This window comes from Anomaloglossus baeobatrachus, chromosome 11 (genome assembly GCF_048569485.1).
Source record: "Anomaloglossus baeobatrachus isolate aAnoBae1 chromosome 11, aAnoBae1.hap1, whole genome shotgun sequence".
Lineage (NCBI taxonomy): Eukaryota > Metazoa > Chordata > Amphibia > Anura > Aromobatidae > Anomaloglossus > Anomaloglossus baeobatrachus.
In genome coordinates, this window is record NC_134363.1 from 29,443,580 (window position 1) to 29,465,787 (window position 22,208).

The window sequence follows — 22,208 nt, forward strand, 5'->3', positions numbered from 1 at the left end:
CCCCAAATGCTGACAACTTGGTTGGACTGGTGGAGAGGTACCAGGGTGGGTGTCCGCTGTATTCATGGGGATGCCAAGGATTACCCTGTGGCCGCTGTGACTATAAAAAAAATGTGTGGGTCGGAGTCTCATGAGGTTGGAGTGGTGAAAGATCTGTTGCATCCAGTAATAATAGGGGGAGACTTTACCTTGTTCTGGGAGTTGTGGAGTAAAGGGGTGGAACCCTGTGTCTCAGATAAAGGACAGTTAGCCCTCAATGATAAGACTTCATTGCAGTCGGAGGCCGATGAATTCCCCCTATGTGTGTTGGTGGGCGATGAGGATGATTCCGAGTCCCAGGAGGTTAACATTCCGGAGTTGGTCGTTTCGGAAGGGAACTTTGGGACGGTTCAAATGAGGGACCTGACACTAAAGGGGGCATTTGAAAATGTGACTGTTATAAATGGGGTTGCTCAAGAGCCGGGGGCTGACACCAGATTCCCCCACTTTGCAGTAAATGGGGAATTACTATATCAGGTTACCCAGTTGAGAGGTGAGATAATTGAGCAACTATTGGTACCAGGGCCTTATAGATGCCGGGTGTTAGACATGGCCCATTCTCATGTCCTGGGTGGTCACCTGGGGGTACATAAAACCCAGTAGCAGATTCTTCAGAGGTTCTACTGGCCAGGGTGTCATCGAGAGATTCTTAATTATTGTAGAACCTGTCCCACCTGCCAGCTAACTGCACCAGTTTCACATTTTCGAAGTCCCCTTGTGCCATTACCTATAATAGAGGTCCCGTTTGACTGTATTGCCATGGATCTTGTGGGCCCCCTGGTAAAATCCGCTAGAGGGCACCAGTATATCTTAGTGGTTCTGGACTATGCGACTCGATACCCAGAGGTGGTACCATTGAGAAATTGTTCCTCTAAGAATATAGCCAGGGAGTTGGTCCATATCTTCTCTCGAACCAGACTGGCAAAGGAGATCCTGACAGACCAAGGGACCCCCTTTATGTCAAAAGTCATGAGGGAACTGTGTAAGGTGCTGCGGATTACACAACTGAAGACTTCCGTCTATCACCCGCAGACAGACGGCCTTGTGGAGAGATTCAATAAGACCTTAAAGTCCATGCTCAAGAAGGTCGTGGAGAAGGATGGCCGGGATTGGGATTGCCTGCTTCCATACTTGCTCTTTTCTATGAGGGAAGTTCCACAAGCCTCTACCGGGTTCTCTCCCTTTGAACTCTTATATGGTCGACATCCTCGGGGTTTGTTTGACATAGCCAAAGAAACCTGGGAAGCAGAGGTTATCCCCCATGGGAGTGTCATTGAGCATGTGGCCCAGATGCAGGAGAGGATGGCTGAGGTGATACCCATCATGAAAGAGAGTCTTCTCCGGGCTCAAGAGGCACAGGCGAGAGTATATAATCGCTCTGCCAGGGTGAGACAGTTCAACCCTGGTGATCGCGTGTTGGTGTTGATCCCTACTGTGGAGAGTAAATTTCTGGCCAAGTGGCAGGGACCCTATGAAGTGATCGAGAAACTGGGAGAGGTGAATTATAAGATCCAACAACCAGGTAGACGGAAGCCCTACCAGGTGTACCATATTAATCTAATTAATACATGGCGAGATAGGGAAGCAGTGGAAGCTCCATGTCTAGCTGCCAAGGTGGAAGCTGATATCAAGAATGTCACGGTGGCAGAGACGCTGTCAAGGGCCCAAAAGCAGCAGTGTCGGGAGTTGCTTTATCAAAATCGAGATCTCTTTTCAGAATTGCCGAGGTATACACAGGTTGTGGAACATGAAGTTCTGACGGAACCACATGTGAGAGTACATCTGAAGCCGTATCGGATCCCCGAATCCCGCCGAGAAGTGATCTGAAAGGAGGTGAAGAGGATGCTTAGCCTCTGCGTGATTGAGGAATCAAGAAGTGGCTGTCCTATCGTCCTCGTGCCAAAGCCGGATGGAGAATGGCGATTTTGCAAGTTAAATGAAGTCTCAAATTTTGACTCTTATCTGATGCCTCGAGACGATGAGCTCATTGAGAGGCTTGGGCCAGCCAGGTATATTACCACCCTTGACCTGACAAAAGGGTACTGGCAAATACCCATGTCTCAAGCGGCCAAGGAGAAGATGGCTTTCTCTACACCTGACGGATGTTTCCAGTACACCAGGATGCCGTTTGGGTTGCAGGAAGCTCCAGCCACCTTCCAGAGGTCCATGGACCGGATCCTAGCTTTTCATAAGAAGTACGCTGCAGCTTATCTGGATGATATTCTGATCTTCACCTCGAATTGGGGGAGTCATCTACAGAGAGTCCAGGCGGTGCTGGATGCATTGAGGAAGGCGGGGTTTACTATAAACCCGAAGAAGTGTGCCATAGGGAGGGAGGAGGCCAGGTACCTGGGCTATGTTGTCGGTAGGGTCTAATCAAGCTACAAGTGAATAAAGTGGAGGCGATTCAGAATTGGCCACGACCACTCTCTAAAAAGCAGGTTAGGGCATTTCTGGGAATCATCGGATACTATCGCCGGTATATACTGAAGTTTGCTGTGAGGGCCGCTCCGCTGACTGATCTCCTTAAGGCTGGGAGGCCATCGGTGGCCAAGTGGACCTCTGAGGCGGAGGTGGCGTTCCAGGACTTGAAGTCTGCTCTGTGTAGGCAGCCAGTCCTGGTGGTACCTGACTTTACAAAGGAGTTTCTGCTTCAGACTGATGCTTTGGAGGTCGGGTTGGGAGCCGTGTTGTCGCAGGAAATAAATGGTGAGGAACATCCAGTGCTTTACCTGAGTAGGAAACTCTCATCCTGTGAGAAAAAACTATGCCATCATTGAAAAGGAATGCCTGGCCATTAGGTGGTGCAGTGGACACTCTGAAATAATACTTGCTGGGCCGTAAAGTCAGGCTAGTGTCTGATCATGCGCCACTGACATGGTTGAGAAGTATCAATAAAAGTGAATCATGGTCTAAAGGAGCGCTATGGAGGTCACAAATCGTTTAGTAAGTTTTATTTGTTTTATCAAAGCCACAACGCGTTTCGATATACACAATATCTTCGTCATATTCACCTGACGAAGATATTGTGTATATCGAAACGCGTTGTGGCTTTGATAAAACAAATAAAACTTAGTAAACGATTTGTGACCTCCATAGCGCTCCTTTAGACCATGATTCACTTTTATTGATACCTATTTCCCCCTTCGGGGGTCCATGGCAAGAGCTGCTTAAACGGAGGCTTCAACAAAACCAAGACCTTTTGGACACCTATTCCCTCCACTAACCCGCGGCTGGATCAGGCATACAGGAATCCGTCTCCCTGGAAGGATCTTACGGATAATCCTCCTGACAGCGGAACATTACACTCCCGTCTATTACCGTGGTTGTGCGAGGGCTGCACAACCACTCCAGGTGAGCAGTTTTAATTACCGGTCTCACCGTTACTCCTGCCCTGAGACTCTTCACATGCGCTCCCTGTTTTCACTTCTTTCATGGTTGAGAAGTAGACAGGGAAAGAATGCCAGGGTGACCAGGTGGTTTCTAGCCTTCCAAGACTTTGCCTTCCATGTGGAGCACAGGCCTGGGAAGTTACATGGGAATGCAGATGCCCTGTCGCGGCTCCCCTATTTAGTGGTTGATGGTGCCAATGCCCCTGGCTTTGGGCAGAGGGGGGGGATATGTGATGTGATCACTGGTGATGTGCAAGAGGGGAGATATGTGTCGCTGAGAATATTGAAATCAATGATGTGAACCTGGGTGGAATACTCCAGCATATTAGGTGCTGAGAGGGTTAATTTGTATTACCTGGGCCGGGTTTGTAGCGGACAGCTAAAGAGATGGGTGGGATGGCTGTTCACCATATCTCCACCTCGGGGTGTGGTCCCAGAGGTAAAAGCCAGGCCTCTGAAAACACTCGTGGTTCTGCTCTGTATTTTCCTGTGCTGCAGCAAGTAGTTCTGTCTTTCTGTAAATGGCTTGTGGCTGAAGTTAATAAACCAGGTGAAAATCGACTCGTGAGGTGTTCCTGCATCTCTCTCCTACTGCAGCTGAGAGAGTGGCTCTACTACAACATATATACAGATACATGTGGGATGAGATCCTGTGAGCGCTGTTCCTTGGCGGGCGTTGGACTGCAATATAGCCACTAGGCCAATTGTTGTCATATGACTTAGCGATGCATCAGTCTGTCGCGGGCGGGGAGGAGGCCGCCGCCACTGCGCTCTCGCTAACGCTCGGGTCCAGCGCTGCTGCAATGGCTGCTCGGTGGCTCGAGCGGTGGGCCGGATCCGGGGACTCGAGCGGCGCTCCTCGCCCGTGAGTGAAAGGGGTGGTTTTGGGTTTGGGGAGTTGGTCCGTGATGCCACCCACGGTTTGTGGTGAGGTTGGGACACCACCGCTGCTGGTGACGGGGATCCCGGGAGCGATGGTAGGGAGCAGCTGGGATGTTGTTTTCCCCCTCCGTGGGTAGGGGTCGGTGGTCCCGGGGCCCGATGATGAGGTGGGGAGGCATGTAGGCGAGGTGCAGGGTCGCGGGGGCAGCGCGGTGCCAGAGGGCACGGTGGTACTCACTCAGCCAAGAATAGATACAGAGTCTCCGGTAAAACAAACGGCTGGATGGACGGGTCCCGCAGCCGGCTGCTGTGGTTACTCCCAGACGGTTGGTGGTGGCTGCCTTTCTCTGCACCTGTTGTGTATCTTCGGTTCCGATGGCTTCCCACCGGTAACCCGCTCCCTGACGTGGATATGTGCCGGAGGAGCCCTTTTGCCCGCAGGCTCTGGCCCTGGGAATTCTAGCTGTGGCGGTAGCTGTATTTCCCTTTCTCTGTTTGGACGGTTGCCTTCAATCGGGTCTTTGCTGCTAGGAAACCCCGGAGGTCCCGGTCGCTAACGGATTTGACCTGTTTAACGGCGACTCCAAGCCTGGTCGGGGTCCGCAGGCCCTGCCGGTTTGTGCTGGCTTCTCTTCGCTCCCTGGTTCGGTACCGGCGGGCCACCGCCCGACCCCGGTCCTACGGTTCCGCGTTGATCGGCCTCTCCTGCAGACGGCCACCACCATCTGCCAACCTTGCTGTTTGTGCCCGGGCCACGTACCCGGACACGGTCAGTATGCTCCTCTCTTGCCACTTCACTCTCCCTAACTCCACAACTACACTGTTACTGACTTCCTTTTCCCGCCTTCAGGACTGTGAACTCCTCAGTGGGTGGGGCCAACCGCCTGGCTCCACCCCACCTGGTGTGGACATCAGCCCCTGGAGGGAGGCAACAAGGATTTGTGTGTGACTGATGTGCCTATCTCAGGGTGTGGGGTGTGTTGCTGCAGTACCTGTGACGACCTGGCTAGTCTAGGGCGCCACAAGTCCTCCCATCTTTCCAATTGCTGAGTATACCAGTACGCATGCGCTATGTGGAGATCCGCTGCTGGCCGTCATGCTGTGTCTGATCCGGTCAGGTGGTCACGGGCTTTGATAACTGTGATCGCGTGGCTGGTGACGTGGTTGCCGGCCTGGGGGCGGAGTTTTTGCCATGTGGTTGCATGCGTCAGAGAGGTGATATTCTGCGATTGGACAATTGTTAATTATAAACCTCACATCCTAGCCCTTGTAACCACGCCCCCTGACGAAGGTAACCTAGTGTTACTGAAATGGCCGTCAAAAGGGCGGTCTACGTAATCCCCCCCTTTTCCTGATATCCACTATCTAATTTGATCTGCACCCATGTAAGTAGTGTATTATGGATCTAGAAAATTATAGTGATGAATTCCTGACTGTAAAATCTTATAGTTGCATATATGGGAAAGTTTAGATGGATATATAGTGACACCTAATGGGCCTTGTATGTGTACTGGCCCCGTGCCAGCCGCCGGGCCGCTGCTTGGATCCAGATCCGTGGTGGCTCGAGGGGTCTCCGGACCCGGGGGTTGCGCGGCCACTCGATTAAAAAAAGGTGGGGATATGTACAGGTTTTTTTTGGAAAGGTAATGTGAGGGACCACAGCTGCCGTTGGGGAGCCCGGTGACGATGGTGTGGGAGACTGATGTTTAACCCCTTCATGGGTAGGGGGTTTGTGTCCCGGGGGCCCGTTGATGCTGGGATGGTATTTGGGTGCCGTTGGGGATAGGAACAGAGGTTTCCAATGTACTCACTCAGTCCCGGAATAATTACACCGACAGCTTGTAAACCAGAATTCTGAGCACCACTGTAGCTTGTAGGGAGCATGCTTGGGTCCATGCCCTTGGTGTTGCTGTTAGCCTGTGGCCCTGACCCTGACAGTTTCGTCTCTGTTGGACCCGTGGGTATAAATCTCTTCGGGTGTGTATGGCTAACGGAGTGAGCTTGCTCTCAGGGTTCACACGTAGGATTTCTTTGGACTGTAGTGAGAAGTCCTATCCCATCGGTGCGCTAGTACCCCGATTTTGGAGCTGGTTGGGGATGACACTTGAAGTCTTCATCCCCGTCAGGTAAATTACCGGAACGCGTGAAGCTACTTTCCGGCCTGGAGTCCACTTACCCCGTCATGTGCTGGCCCCTGCCCGGTGATAACTCAAGGCCGCCGGCCGCCCTCCTTGGCAGTCCGTGCCCCTTGACACTGTCCCCTGCGACCGAGGTTCCAGTTCCCACCAGGCCCAGACCAAGATCTGCCACCTAGTACATAGGAGCTCTGCTCCGTGACCTCTTCTCACGAGGGTCACCACTCTCCACCTCTCTCCAGCTCAACTTCAGCTCAACTCCCACTTTCCTCACTTTTGCCTCACCAACCCCCCATGTGGGCGGCCCTATCCCCTTCAGGCCCCCCAATGGTGTGTCTGGTAGGTTAATGTGGGAAGTGTTCCTAGGATCTTGATTGGCTAAGCTGTTAGCAACACCAAAGGACCAGGTTCCGTAACCAAGGAGGGTGGATAATATGCAGAAGGGCAGATTGCACAATACCCTGTGACGACCTGATAGGCCAGGGTGTCACATATGCATATACCAGGTGAATACCAGCTTAATAGGTTATATGTATTGTATATGGAGGGATCTGGGACCTCTTGGGGTTAATGAAGTACACCTTTTTCATGTTGTCTGTTGTAATTATACAATAAAACTTTGCAATTTCATTATTGGGCGCTTGATCGTTTTTCTCTGTGGTGGTTTTGTCAGAGATAACGAAAAAGAGAATCTGTCACAGGTTAATTTATGAGCCAACGAGGTCATTCTGCAACAAGACATTTTGCATAGAAGACAAATCCTAATTAAAAAACAGTGTTACCTGGACGGCAGGCATCGCCATAGAACTCAAAGCAATCGCCCTGATAACCGGTGCAGGCAATCGTTACATATTCTTTGCATTTGTAGCTTCCCTCCACGAAACACGCCTTGCAGTAGAGTCCATTCTCTGTGGTATTCACTGGTGGCACTATAATATTATAAGAAAAGTGTAACATTATGCCATTATGCATATTTGTGTTTTTCCACATTGCCGTGGGTCTTGTAGACATTGCCATCTATTTGTTGCGGCCTCCAGCCTTTACAATATACATTATATGTAGTGATGAGCGAGCACTACCATGATCGGGTGCTGGGTACTCGGAACGATCAATTGGATGCTCGGATGATCAAGTACCTAAGTATAATGGAAGTCAATGGTGAACTTGAGCATTTTTCATGACATTTTTTACTTCAATTATACTTGGGTACTCAACTCTCCGAGCTTCCAGTTGATCGCTGCGAGTACTGAGCACCCAAGTGTGATGCCCTGGACCAGCCAGGTGGTCACAGATAGCGCCCCGCACTACACCAGTCCCCTAACAAGGTGTCATCAGCCAACCTTAAAACCCTAGTCACCTCCCTCAGGGCTGGATGGACACACCAGGGGGCGGAGCCAGGTGGTTGGCCACGCCCACCAAGGAGTTCGGATGACATGAGGCGGAAAACACGGTGATATCGAGTTGGGAGAGAGTGAGGAGTGGAGTCTAGTTGGAGAGTGGAGTGGAGGGGGCAGGCCTGTGACACAGGTCTGCAACAAACTGACAGGTGCCGCGATAGGAGCCATGGTACCTTCGGCTAAGAGGCATACAGAGGCCTCTGCCTGCAGGAGCCGGGAAGATGGCTAGGTGGAATCATGGTGGATCGGGACAGGGTAGTGGCCCGCCGGTACCAACCCGGGGAACCGACCCGGAAACCAAAGCACAAAGGGGGGTACTCAGACCCTGAAGCTAGGTCCAGATGCTACTGGGAGCTAGCTAATTCACTGATTGCGGTCTGGACTATAGGTTCTTTCCCACCCAAAGTCCCGACTGAAGACAACAGCCCAACGAGGGGGATAGAAAGCCACCGCACAGGCAGGAGATCCCACGGGCCAGCATCTGCGGGCAAAGGGCACTCCTGACATCCACAAAGCTGGGGAACGGGCTCCTGACGCTGAAGCGCAGGCAGTCCAACATCACACAATACGGTGCAGGAGAAAGGCAGAGACCACCAGCCGGGTGGGGGACGCGACCGCAGCCGGCTGTGGGCACCGACCACCATCACCTTGGTTTACCAGAGAGTCGTGTGTGTTACTAAGCATGAGTACATCTGTGCCCTCCGGCCGCACATCGCCCTGCACCACCCAGCTCCCCCCCAATGGGCCCCGGGGCCACCATCCCTACCCACGGAAGGGTTAACAACTCGCTGCACAACATCTCCCCCGGGTGCCCCGTAAAACAGCAGCGGTGGTGTCCATCCTCACTACAACCCGTGGGTGGCGTCACGAACTTAAAACACGGCTCCGGCCGTACACCTATGTCCCCTAAAGCATCAGCCCTCCCTTTCAGATCGAAGTGACCACAGGGCCCTGGGTCCAGAGACGCTCGAGCCACCACCCGGCGAGTCCGGATCCGAGCAACTCGGATGCTGCCGAGCATGGGGCGATACACATAGACTCTTCTGGCGTCACGAACAGGATTCTTACCCATTAACTTACCTAGTAAAGTGTGCCTTGAAGTTGAAGTTAGCGGTGTCCCGTTGAAAATTTTCAGAACCCGCCATCTTGCCGCCATCTTTTGGCGCGAAGATTCCTGCCAAAGCCTTCTTCCCCGCGAAAAGAGCGCGAAAGCTGAAGCCCCGCCCCCTGGGAACGCGGCCGTACAGCAAAGCCGGAAGTCGGAAAACAAAACTGCCCGGCCGGCAAAGGGAGTGCCACGAACAGACCAAGGGGGAGAAGCGGGTGAAGATCAGTGGCATGTAACTAACGCTGTAAAGTGCAGGGACGCCAGGACACTGCGGCAACCCGTTCCTGGACACCAACGCAGCAGGATGTGTCGGAAGTTCTAAGCCCAAGCCCACTTCATGCTGGTGAAGTGGACGTCAGGGATGACGGGCCTGGCTGCAGCTGTCCGGGCACGCAAAGTGGAGATGATCTCGGAGGAGCGGGTAAGCAGTGACCCATGCCCCAATGTCCAACAGGGATCGGCCGCTGTGGCTGAGGGACCCGGCCTGCTCCTGTCCGCCACACCGCCCCCCTCGTCGCCCGTGTCCGCAGCCAAAGCCCCGACCGACCCGCTGCCTCAGTCCGTGGCAGCGGAGCCCATACCACCTGTGGGGGAGGACCCAGCTACTGGGCCCTCAGGCCTTACCGTCACGATCGCTCCAGCACCGCCGACGACATTCTATCCGGCCCCGAGCATGGCCGAAACAGAGATGACGACGGCTCCGGCAGTCCGCCCGGCCGCAATGGAGGCGATCCTCGCCCAGAAGTTGACCGCAGCAGCGACGCTAGTCGCTCCCAAGTACCCAGTCCCGGCTGTGGAGCAGCCGGAGTGCCCCTGCAGAGAGGAGGAGCAGGCCACCGAGCAGTGGGGCCCACGGCAGAATGTGAGTCCGGTCATAGCCGGTGCCGGGGGCATCCGAGTGAGCCTAGCTCCTGGGCAGGAAGGGGAGCACGGAGCCCATGCCCTGTACTGGGAGCGGCAGCAAAGGCAGCTGCGCCACGAAGTTGCTGTTTGATGATGAAAAAAGTTAAACTGGTAGCGGATTCCGGCTACCATCCTGCTGTCCCCATTGGGACTTTGAGTTAATTCCTGTTTGCCCCGTTTTATATTATAGACAAGGCCAAGAACTTGCAGGCCAACCCAAAAACTATTGGGCCTTGTAAATAGCCCCATGACCACCCTTTTCATGTCCTACAGTCTCTGGAGAGGCTGGTTGGAGGAAGGGCCTGCGGTATAGTCGGCCGAGGTCCCGTCACCATGGAAAACCGGTGACTACTCTCCGGGTCAGGGGTCCCCTGGACGTGGGGCCTCTGAGAGACTGCCGGGTAAGGAACTTTTTACCCGGCCCATGTGGGCAACACCCAGACCTGAACCCGATTGCTGGACTGGGGAAAAGGGGTGCTGACCTAGTTCTTAGAGGCAGCATCAGGGCTAGGTTTGCTTGGGTGAGCAAATGGAAAGGACCCGGTCCCATTCCCGTTCAATAAAAATGTTGGTAACGTTTAAGCAAACTGTCTCCCGCAAGGGAAGAAATGCCCAAATATTCTTGTTGCAAATAATGTTAGTATACTTGTACATATGTTTTCTTTTCTCTTTTTCAGTTAAAGCAAAAATAAACGGGTAGTGTTCGGACAGCCCCCGGACGGTCTGTGGTTAACCAAGGGGGAGTGTGACACCCTGGATTAGCCAGGTGGTCACAGATAGCGCCCCGCACTACACCAGTCCCCTAACAAGGTGTCATCAGCCAACCTTAAAAACCTAGTCACCTCCCTCAGGGATGGATGGACACACCAGGGGGCGCAGCCAGGCGGTTGGCCACGCCCACCGAGGAGTTTGGATGACATGAGGCGGGAAACACAGTGAGATCGAGTTGGGAGAGAGTGAGAAGTGGAGTCTAGTTGGAGAGTGGAGTGGAGGAGGCAGGCCTGTGACACAGGTCTGCAACAAACTGACAGGTGTCGGGGTAGGAGCCATGGTACCTTCGGCTAGGAGGCATACGGAGGCCCCTGCCTGCAGGAGCCAGGAAGAAGGCTAGGTGGATCCGTGGTGGACAGGGTAGTGGCCCGCCGGTACCGACCCAGGGAGCCGACCCAGAAACTGGAGCACAAAGGGGGGTACTCAGACCCTGAAGCTAGATCAAGAAGCTACTGGGGGCTAGCTAATTCACTGATTGCGGTCTGGACTATAGGTCCTTTCCCACCCAAAGTCCCGACTGAAGACAACAGACCAACGATGGGGATAGAAAGTCACCGCACAGGCAGGAGATCCCATGGGCCAGCGTCTGCGGGCAAAGGGCACTCCCGACATCCACAAAGCTGGAGAGTGGGCTCCTGATGCTGAAGCGCAGGCAGCCCAACATCACACAATACGGTGCAGGAGAAAGACAGAGACCACCAACCGGGTGGGGCACCGGACCGCAGCCGGCTGTGGGCACCGACCACCATCACCTTGGTTTAGCAGAGAGTCTGTGTTACTAAGCGTGAGTACATCAGTGCCCTCCGGCCACATATCGCCATGCACCGCCCAGCTCCCCCCCAACGGGTCCCGGGGCCACCATCCCTACCCACGGAGGGATTAACAGCTCGCTGCACAATATCTCCCCCGGGTGCCCCGTAAAACAGCAGCGGTGGTGTCCATCCTCACCACAACCCGTGGGTGGCAACACAAACTTAAAACACGGCTCCGGCCGAACACCTATGTCCCCTAAAGCGCCAGCCCTCCCTTTCAAATCAAAGTGATCACAGGGCCCCCGGGTCCGGAGACGCTCGAGCCACCACCCGGCGAGTCCGGATCCGAGTGACTCGCTGAGCACGGGGCGGTACACGAGCATGGTAGTGCTCGCTCATCACTAGCTACGAGTACTGAGCCCCCGAGCATGGTAGTGCTCGCTTATCACTAGCTATCAGTACTGAGCCCCCGAGCATGGTAGTGCTCGCTCATCACTAGCTACGAGTACCGAGCACCCGAGCATGGTTGTGCCCGCTCATCACTAGTTACGAGTACAGAGCACCCGAGCATGGTAGTGCTCGCTCATCACTAGTTATGAGTACTGAGCAGCCGAGCATGGTAGTGCTCACTCATAACTAGTTACGAGTACTGAGTACCCGAATATGCTAGTGCCCACTCATCACTAGTAATGAGTACTGAGCACCCGAATGTACCGCCCCCTCGACAGCGGCCGAGCCGCTCGGATCCGGAGCACAGGTTGCTCGAGGTGCTTACGAGTACTGAGCACCTGACCATGGTAGTGCTCACACATTACTAGTTACGAGTACTGAGCACCTGAGCATGGTAGTGCCCGCTCATCACTAGTTATGGTACTGAGCACCCGAGCATGGTAGTGCCTGCTCATCACTAGTTAGTAGTACAGAGCACCCGAGCATGGTAGTGCCCGCTCATCACTAGTTATGCTACTGAGCACCCAAGCATGGTAGTGCCCGCTCATCACTAGTTACTAGTACAGAGCACCCGAGCATGGTAGTGCCTGCTCATCACTAGTTATGGTACTGAGAACCAAAGCATGGTAGTGCCCGCTCACCACTAGTTATTTGCCATATGCTGATGGCTTTATTTTACACACCTTCAATGGGATCCGAATTACAATTATTAGTATCACAGCATTCGTAGTGAACAATCAAACTGAAGTCAGTGGTGTTCACAACATAGGGTCGGTCGCACAACATTGTATTATTCCAACATCCTCTGAAGGCTGCAGTTTTCATGTCTTCATCTGTAAGAAGAAAAGAATATGGAGATGTTATCATGGACAATCAAATTATACTACCTGTCCTCTGCTCGTAAGTGAATGGGTGGTAACTGAGCTGAGATCTCAATCTGCGCATGGTCTTCAGCAAAGTGATCAATCTTATCTGTATTTCAGGGAAAGGCCACGTCTTCACTTTAACATTCAAACTCTTGTTGACAGGTTTAATGCCATCGTGAATTGTAATAGAGGGAAGAGAGCTAAACATTTCAGGTTGTCAGTATGGATGTTCATCACACGTGTACCGATAACGTCTGACCACTAAATGTCAGTAACACTCGCTATTGGTTTGAATTTAGTAGTGCCGGCGTCACACGGTACGATATATCGTGCGATATGTCGGCGGGGTCACGGAATTCGTGACGCACATCCGGCAGCGTTAGAGATGCCGTACTGTGTGACACCTCCGAAACGACTGTGAACGAGCAAAAATACTCACCTTATCCTTGCTCCTTAACCTTGCTCGTTGACACGTTGTTCATTTTCAAAATGTCGGTCTGTCTGTGCTCCGGTTGTTCATGGTTCCCGAGGCAGCACACATCGCTCTGTGCGGACACCCCGGGAATGACGAACACAGCTTACCTTCGTCCCGCCGGCTATCCCATAGGAAGGAGGTGGGCGGGATGTTTACGTCCCGCTCATCTCTGCCCCTCCGCTTCTAATTACCGGCCGCTGTGTGACGTCGCTGTGACGCCGAATGTCCCTCCCCTTCAGCAAGTGGATATTCACCGCCCACAGCGAGGTCGTCTGGGAGGTAAGTACGTGTGATGGGGGGTTAACGACTTTGTGTGACACGGGCAACAAATTGCCCGTGACGCACAAACGACGGGAGAGAGTACTATCGTTCGTGCGATCGCACGATAGATTATCCCATGTGACGCCGGCATTAGTGTTGGCCTCCTCGCGAAGAAGATAGCTCTATAGCTGCTACCTGATTTTTTCATTTTTTTTAAACTACTTAAGGTAAAATTTAACAATGCAACCAAATGTCTGCATGATGAGGTCATTTATTTTTCATCCATTATTTTACTATGCGGTAATGTCACTATGAATGCCAAAAATTAATGAAAGAGGTTCTCCACGAGAATGCATAGTGGCCACATCAACTCAAAGCTAAGAATGAAGGCTCTTTCTAAATACCATTGACACATTGTTTATTTTCAAAATGTCGGTCCTTCTGTGCTCCTGTTGTTCATCATTCCCGAGGCAGCACACATCGCTCTGTGTGACACCCCGGGAACGACGAACACAGCTTACCTGCGTCCCGCCGGCTATGTGGAAGGAAGGAGGTGGGCGGGATGTTACTTCCCGCTCATCTCTGCCCCTCCGCTACTATTGGCCGGCGGCTGTGTGACGTCGCTGTGACGCCGAACGTCCCTCCCCTTCAGGAAGAGGATGTTTGCCACCCACAGCGAGGTTGTCCAGGAGGTAAGCGCATGTTAAGGGGGTTAACGACTTTCTGCGCCATGGACAACTAATTGCCCGTGACACACAAACGACGGGGGCGGGTACGATCGCTTGGGCGATTGCACGATAGTTCGTACCGTGTGACGCCGGTGTTGGTGTTAAAACACAGAGCTTGAAAAATTATGTATGAACCATATATAAAATTTTACATAAACATAAGAGCTGTGCAGGGAAAATATAACTTTGTTGTGGGATATGTGAAATACTTTTAATGCATCATCGCTCTCTCACTTAAGGTGATTTAAGGGAGCAGTTGCTGGTTACCACGGAGACAGAGCTGGGACTAAACATGTTTAGGAGAGTTCCTGAAAGAGACGGAAATAAAAGGAAGGGAAGGATCTGAAGTAGCGATCCTATTCCCTTGTATACTGTAGCAAGTTTGCGCTCCTGTGAATGGTGACACCTGGAACAGTCAACCTCTACCCCTGTTCAGTGGAAAGAACAGAGAGGCCCACCAGCGGGTTAGCAACGGAAGAAGGCGTCCATCTTGTGAGGATCCATGTTTAGCGCCCCTGAACCTATCAGGGCACTACAAGGCACTGCATCCTGACAAAGATGCAGGGCCTACACCTAGGGACCTGGAGTACCAGTGCCAATGCCAACTACACACATAAAATCCACAGTTTCCAACTCTTCATTAAGGTTGACTGACTAGTTAGGGACCCAATGGATGGCCACCCAGAGGGTGGAGCCAGTCCAGTCCACTACACAGCCCGGTGGGAGGGGACAAATGGAGAAAGACACAGACAGTTAAAGGGGACGGACGTGTCTCCAAAATGGGGTTGTGCAACAGTGACTAGGGTGCAAAGGAGAGTGGTTGCCAGGTAAGGTACACCCAGATACCTCTGGAACCATAGCACCAACGGGGCACAAGGCCTCAGGTCAGGCGACAGCTTCTAGTGGCCTGGCAAATACCTACACAGTGAGGGGACCTTCACAGACCTCACTGACCCAAAGAATCCGGGGACACAAGCAGTAACGATCGAGTCAGGGATTGGAATCAAACATCGACCCTACAGGGTTCACACTGCCTGCTGTACGGACAAGAGACTACCGACAGACAGTAAGGGACCCACAAACGCTCCAGGCTACGGGGTCCCACCAACCAGGGAGAGGTTCCGGAGAAAGAGCAACCAGGTAACCACACCGGCACTGGAAAATAGGGACCAGGGGTCTAAACCAGCTGTCCTTGGGCCACAGTTCAACATCACTGTGAGTAAAGAAAAGTTGCATTGCATCCCAACGTGTGGTCTCCCTTCTTCTGCGACAGACTTCACAATCCATTCCCTGAGGCCCGGCCCTGCTTGCGAAGGGCCTTCCATCGAGGCCGCTACCACCATCAGCCCCAGGGGTAGCAAACCAGGCAGCGGCGGTTTCATCACCATAGAGGCAACACGCAAGTCGCATCACACTATAAACTTTTATCTCCCCTGTACATACTCCCCATTAAAAAGCGTCCCCAGGGTCACGGAACCGGGCAACGGCCAGTAAACAACCGTGACACAGCATCCCCGTATATATACGGCCTGGGACCGAGTATCCCATAACCCTGGACGACACAGATGCAGCGCCTGTAGAGGGTTAAGTACTCTGTGTTACAACCCAGGATAGGGTAATTTGTTCTCATCCATCTGTACTGAAGGCTATTTGACCGGTCCAACAAGCTAGTTAGGGGTAGATAGGTATTTGGACTTATCAGAACAACTTTTCTTTAATGGATAAGCCTGAACTGTTTACACTATTAACAACTACGGATTGCATGGTGCAAAGATCCAAAAGGCCACAGCCAATGGTGAAGTTCTCAAGGCACCCAACTATCCAGATTGGATCTTTTGCAGAGACTGCTGGTTGAGTAAAAGTGCGAACAAACATTCCTGTGATAGGAAACGGTTGTTTTAATGTTATAGTTGTTATGAGAATTTGATGTTCAATTGGCCACTCTGTGCAGCTGAGATAGGTGACTCCGGGATCCCGGAGGGTTAATTAGTTAGGGTAGAATTAAGATCGTGAACCAGGAGAAAGGACACATATCATGACTTTCCTGTAGAAACTAGCCCTGTTTAGGTCCGGTCACATTTAGGGAAGGGAGCGTTAATGTGGGCTCAAGGGAAGACCCACTCACTGGGACCATGGATATGTGGGCATTCTCCTGGAATCGAAAGACAAAGTAAAGACATAGATTTCATGTCATATAAGTGTTGCTGGGGTTGGGTTTATTGTTTAGTCCATTTACTATTAGTTAAACCAATCACCAGGATTTTCCTATATAACCTAAAGCCAGTGCTATACTGGCACTATCGGGCTGATTCTACACATACTTTTAGTGGTCAGCTCAGATGTTTAGGTTTAGAAACCCAAGAAAATAAAGTTTATAATATCACCAGCTTCTTGAGTGACAGCAGCTGAGGATCAGATAAAATCTGGGAGGTATTCATAGTTATCCCCTCCCCCTGTTAGGCCCCGCCCCTTCTGGTATCATGGGTATGACCTCACACAGGTCCTGGAAGTGAGAAAGTGAAATGTTTGTATAATACTTATGCTAATTCTAACGGGGGAAGGGATAACTATGAATACCTCCCAGATATTATCTGATCCTCAGCTGCTGTCACTCAAGAAGCAGATAATTTTATAAACTTTACTTTCTAGGATTTTAAAATCTAAACATCTGAGCTGACCACTACAGGTATGTATAGAATCAGCCTGATAGTGCCAGAATAGCACTTGCTTTAGGTTATATACGGAAAAGCCTGGTGATTGGTTCCCTTTAAGTTATTTAATTTTTTTCCTCCCCGTAGAAACGGGCGAGATTGTTTAATAAATCTTGTTATTGTTATACCACCAGCTTGAAGGCTTGCCTTTCCTGTCAGAGGAACCAGTGTATTGAAGCGGAACCGGATCCCCACAGTTATCGGGGATCGTTACACAATCACCCAATTAATTAATATTTTGTTCCGTGTTCCAGGGATTGCTGACTATCTTACACAAGCCGATAATCGGCAAATGACCGATCTAATGAAAGCTCCTTCCAGATTATCGACTCTTCTAAATGAGCCATCAGCTGATCCTACAAGGGGCTAAAACTGATAAGGAAGAAAAGATTAATAGAATGTGGCAAATAAAGAGACAGAAAATGAAAATCACTAATATTTTAGACACATTTAGGTAACTAATAAGAACAGGTTCAGTTTTGTTTTGGTCCAACTTACAAACAAGGTGGTATTCAACCGCCTGAGCACAAACATCTCCATCATTTTCACACTCAACCGATTCTCCTGCGCAGTCTACTGCACCGATCGCCTTACATGTTTGACAACACAGGGGTTCACCTAGAAAGAGATTAAAAGAGAAGGATTAAGTCTATGACTGGCCATCACAAACTCTTGATGTCATTCAATGTCAAAGCCTAGAGCAAAAAATTATATAAACAATTGTACGTACAGTACAGACCAAACGTTTGGACACATCTTCTCATTCAAAGAGTTTTCTTTATTTTCATGACTCTGAAAATTGTAGATTCACATTGAAGGGATCAAAACTATGAATTAGCATATGACTACCTCTAGAAGCTCATCAAGAGAATGCCAAGAGTGTGCAAAGCAGTAATCAAAGCAAAAGGTGGCTACTTTGAAGAACCTACAATATAAGACATATCTTCAGTTGTTTCACAAACTTTTATGTTAAGTATTTCATTCCACATGTGTTAATTAGAGATGAGCGAGCAGTAAAATGCTCGGGTGCTCGATGCTCAGGTCGAACATTTTGAAATGCTTGGGTGCTTGACCCGAGCACCAAGCACAATGTTAACATATGGGATTCCTGAGCATTTTTCCGGTGGCACCCTCGGCCGTCTGGAAAAAGCTCAAAAATGTCACAATTGCATAACAACAGTGCTCAAATGACATGGGAGCAGCATGGGGAAGACCCCTGTAAGCATTTCTGACTCCCAGGTCACTGCTGTGAGCAATGTTGTCTTTGTATTAGGGGGAGGAAGAATCCTGCATTCCTCTCCTGTGAAATGTACTTTTGCTTTGCAGCATTTGCGCAGGAGGTTGTCTCTGTCTGTACATTCACTGCAAAGCAAAACACAAAGAGAACAGAAGGAAAAAAAAAATAGCATACTCACTTCTGTGCAGACTCCCGGGACACGTCCAATCGCTGCAGGACCTGCCGGTGATCAGCTGATGTGGTCACCTGACGGCATCACCTGATCACCAGGTGACCGTATCAGCTGATTACCGGCGGGTTCTGGAGCTGATCAGACATGTCCCAGGAGTCTGCACAGAGGAGTATAGTTTTTTTTTTTCTACTGATGCATCAGCTGATTGTATAAATGGCTTTTATACAATCAGCTGATTTGTCATGTGATTCAGGTCCTTGAACCTGACACATGAACTGATCACTTTGCCTTCCAGCAAACCGATCAGAAGATATTGGATCCGGATTGGACATCGCGGGACCCTCGACCCAGGACTACAGCGGAGGGGGGTTCTTTATTTCTATAAAGATAGAGTCACTAATTGATTGTGTTGTGCTTTATTTCTAATAAAAATATTTTTCTCTGTGTTGTGTTTTTTGTTAATCTTTCTTTACTAGAAATTCATGGTGGCCATGTCTAATATTGGCGTGACACCATGATTTTCGGGTTTAGGGCCAGCTGATAATACACAGCTAGCCCTAACCTCACAAAAATCTCAGGCTTAATACCAGCTGGCAAAACAAAGCTGGTATTAACCCCTTATTACCCAGCGAACCACCCGGCACCAGGGCCACTGGTTGAGTTGGATACAGCACCTATGAATGCGCCATTTTCGAGGTGGCTGCGGACTAAAATTCACAGCGGGGGGGACAGAAAACTTGGGCCAACCTGCGCTATGGATTCCATTCCCAAGCTGCATAGTTGTACCTGGCTGGACACAAAAATTGGACGAAGCTCACATCGTTTTTTTTTTTTTTAATTATTTCATGAAAGTCATGAAATAGTTAAAAAAGGGCTTCCCTATATTTTTAGTTCCTAGCCGGGTCTGCATAGGCAGCTGGGGGTTGGGGGCAGTCCATACCTGCCTGCTGTACCTGGCTGGCATACAAAAATATGGCAAAGCCCATGTCATTTTTTGTTTTTTTTAAATCATTAAAAAATAAAAGAAAAAAACCCGAACACATAACCCTAACCCTTGGTTAGGGGTAAAAAAAAAATGTGTGGGCTACCACTACATTTTGTGTTTCTAGCTAAGGGTAACTGTTATGATTCAGGGAGCGGGGAGGATCAAATAATGAGGAACCCCAAAAAGGTAACAGAGTGGCTGGAAACTTAACGGACTGCAGACCTAATCCTGACAAACAACTAACAGTAGCCGGGGGCGTGCCTACAATGACCTGGACGCCTCGACAAAGCCGGAGAACTAAATCATTTCTCAAATAGAAATAAAAGAAAGCTAATCTGCCTCGGAGTAGTCCCCAAAGATAGATAGATAGCCCCCCACATGTAAATGCTACGGTGATATAGAAAAACACAATACAAAGCCAGAAAGGACAGATTTCAGCAAAGGTGAGGCCAAAACTATCTATATAGAAAAGGATAGGTGTCACGATCGGGGGGGTGATAAGTGGGAGTCACACCCCTCCTTTATACCTCCCGACCAACACACAGAGCACGTAATGCGCTCTCTAGCACCCCTCTTATAGTCAGGCCAATTATGGAATTGCCCAGCAATAAGCAAGGAGGCCGCTATTCTACTATGCCGATGATTGAAGGGGTCCCGGTGAGAGTAGGGTATATATTCCCTCGACCTCAGCGGACGGAATATATAAAAACCTCCCCAAATCTCACAGCCGCCCCACAATGGTCCCTGGCATAAATTCGCTGCCACCAACCGATTTTCGGTAACTATTACCCGAGCACACAGACGTGGGATTCAAGATTGAGATACCAGAACAGCCCAAGATTAATTATATAACTTAATCGGCCTAAGCCACACTAGAAACAACAATATATACAATAGGGAATCTACAGAATATACATAGGTCAGAGTACATTTACAAGTAAATTATGGATTACAAGCAGGCATACAGTTCAAGCAGTTACCTTGTGTGTCTGGCCACAGGGGGGCGCTGTTAGACCAGGATTCCAGGAACTTTCCCACAGGTGTATCCACACGTGACTCCCCGGCAAAGAACAAGCTAAAAATGTCTGAACTGGGGTTATCAAACAAGCTCAATTCATGTCCCCTCCTCTTTTGGTGATTTCACAGGGTAGTACTGCCCCACCCCCTGCTTTGAGTCAAAAGTAGTATCCAAAGTGATTTTTGACCATAACTTTGCCTGGGAATGTCGTAGGCGGACGCCAATGCTCTCATTTTGACAGTTATGATTTTAGCTCCAAAATGATAGGACACATGGCTGGTCTGCTGGTTCCCCACTGATCTATATCACATTTGGGGTACTTCCCAAGGTCCCACTTCCATATAAAATATGTGCTATCATTGTCCGCATGCTGAGACACCTTTTTATGCTTGCCATATTTATAGGAAGCACGGCTCACGAGATATTAAATATTTACTCCTGGAGCCGGTCTGTCTAGTGTGTTGAGGATGTGTGTTAACTGGTTAGGAACTTGTCCTGCATGGTCACCGAGGGGGGTCATCCTCTCCCTTTGTTCTGAAGACCTGACAGGACACCTAATAGCTCAGCTAATCTCCATATCATAGGGGATTGCCTTCTGCTGTGTAAGTGGATTTGACACCTTTCCTTTACACCAGTCTGCAAAGGATTTCCCTGTGTGTGAAGGGAGAAGGGAGGGGTGCCATCAGGGAGTGATGAGAGAAATTATGACCGACCATCATAATTTCTCTTCATATCCCAGGATTTACCTCACACCTCCCCCCTTTAGAGGGCGCTAGGGAGCAGCACTGTTGTGAATGCAGTTATGCTTTGGCTGCTGGGAGGCTCCCTCTTGTGGCCAGGAATGGTTTGGACAGAGACCAGGTGTGTTGAGCAATGGGCGTTTCTATCGCTAACTCTCTGCTTATTTAAATCCTTGTCTGATAGCAGGCTATGACGTTTGTTCTTTGTTCACCAGCCTGCTTCATCCTGCTCCATACCACATCTACCCCAGATAAGTGCTTTGCTCTTCATTTGTTGTTTGGTTCTTTTACTCTTATCTGAGTTTGTCATTTGCTGTGGTTGTTTTCAGTTTATTTGCATGCAGGGATCTTCCCTCTCAGTTGCTTAGCTGGTAAACGCCCTGCAGTTATGTTTGGAGTATTGCTCCTATAAGTCCATGTGTTTGTGGCTTTTGGAATTTGTAATGATTCCTGTTTTCTGTTCATTAGTATGACAAGAGCGCCTGGTATAGGACGGAGTGCAGATCGTACGATCTGAGGGCCTTTTTGTACTATCAGGAATTTGGAATTTTGTAGGGTTTTTCTCTGGCCACCATCAGCCTCTTTCCTGTCCTTTCCTATTTTAGTCAGTGGGGGCCTTACCTTTGCTAATCCTATCATCTATCTGTGTATTGTGTTTTCCTATATCACCGCAGTCTTTGAATGTGGGGGGCTTGCTATTCTTTATCTATTTTCTGAGGTAGAGAGTTATTCATCTTTCCTTCCTTTAGGATAGCTAGTTCTCCGGCTGGGTTCGCGGTGCACAGGATGTTAGCTCACCCCTCGGCTACTTCTAGTTGTGATGGTTAGTAAGGGGATGGCGGCCAGATTAGTTGCCAATGCTCTTGTCACCTTTTACCAATGATTTATGGTGGTCTTCCATGGTTCTGGATCATAACACAGCACACTCCGGTGTTCCCCCGTGCGCCCGTCCGCGACCTCTCCTTGTCGGGACAGCCCGTCTGCGTTACCATGGTCACGACCCTTCTTGTGGCGAATGGTGAAGTTGTACTGCTGGAGCGCAAGTCTCCATCGAAACAACCTAACATTCGTCCCGGAGACGGTGTGTAACCAGCTGAGGGGATTGTGGTCCGTCTCCATGATGAAGTGGGTCCCGTAAAGGTAGGGTTGCAGACGCTGCAGAGCCCACACTATGACTAGGCATTCC

At 50.3% G+C, this 22,208-nt stretch overlaps 1 protein-coding gene across 1 annotated transcript in view; it reads right to left on the reverse strand.

Moving 5' to 3' along the window:
- The window catches only part of LOC142255768 (phospholipase A2 inhibitor and Ly6/PLAUR domain-containing protein-like), a 69,238-nt gene that overhangs the window by 25,503 nt on the left and 21,527 nt on the right, over positions 1–22,208 (reverse strand). Inside the window, exons 2-4 of the mRNA XM_075327215.1 lie at positions 17,369–17,488; positions 12,513–12,662; positions 7,231–7,377 (exon numbers count right to left, since the gene is read on the reverse strand). Coding sequence (XP_075183330.1) covers positions 7,231–7,377; positions 12,513–12,662; positions 17,369–17,488 — 417 coding nt within the window. The remainder of the gene's footprint in view (positions 1–7,230; positions 7,378–12,512; positions 12,663–17,368; positions 17,489–22,208) is intronic.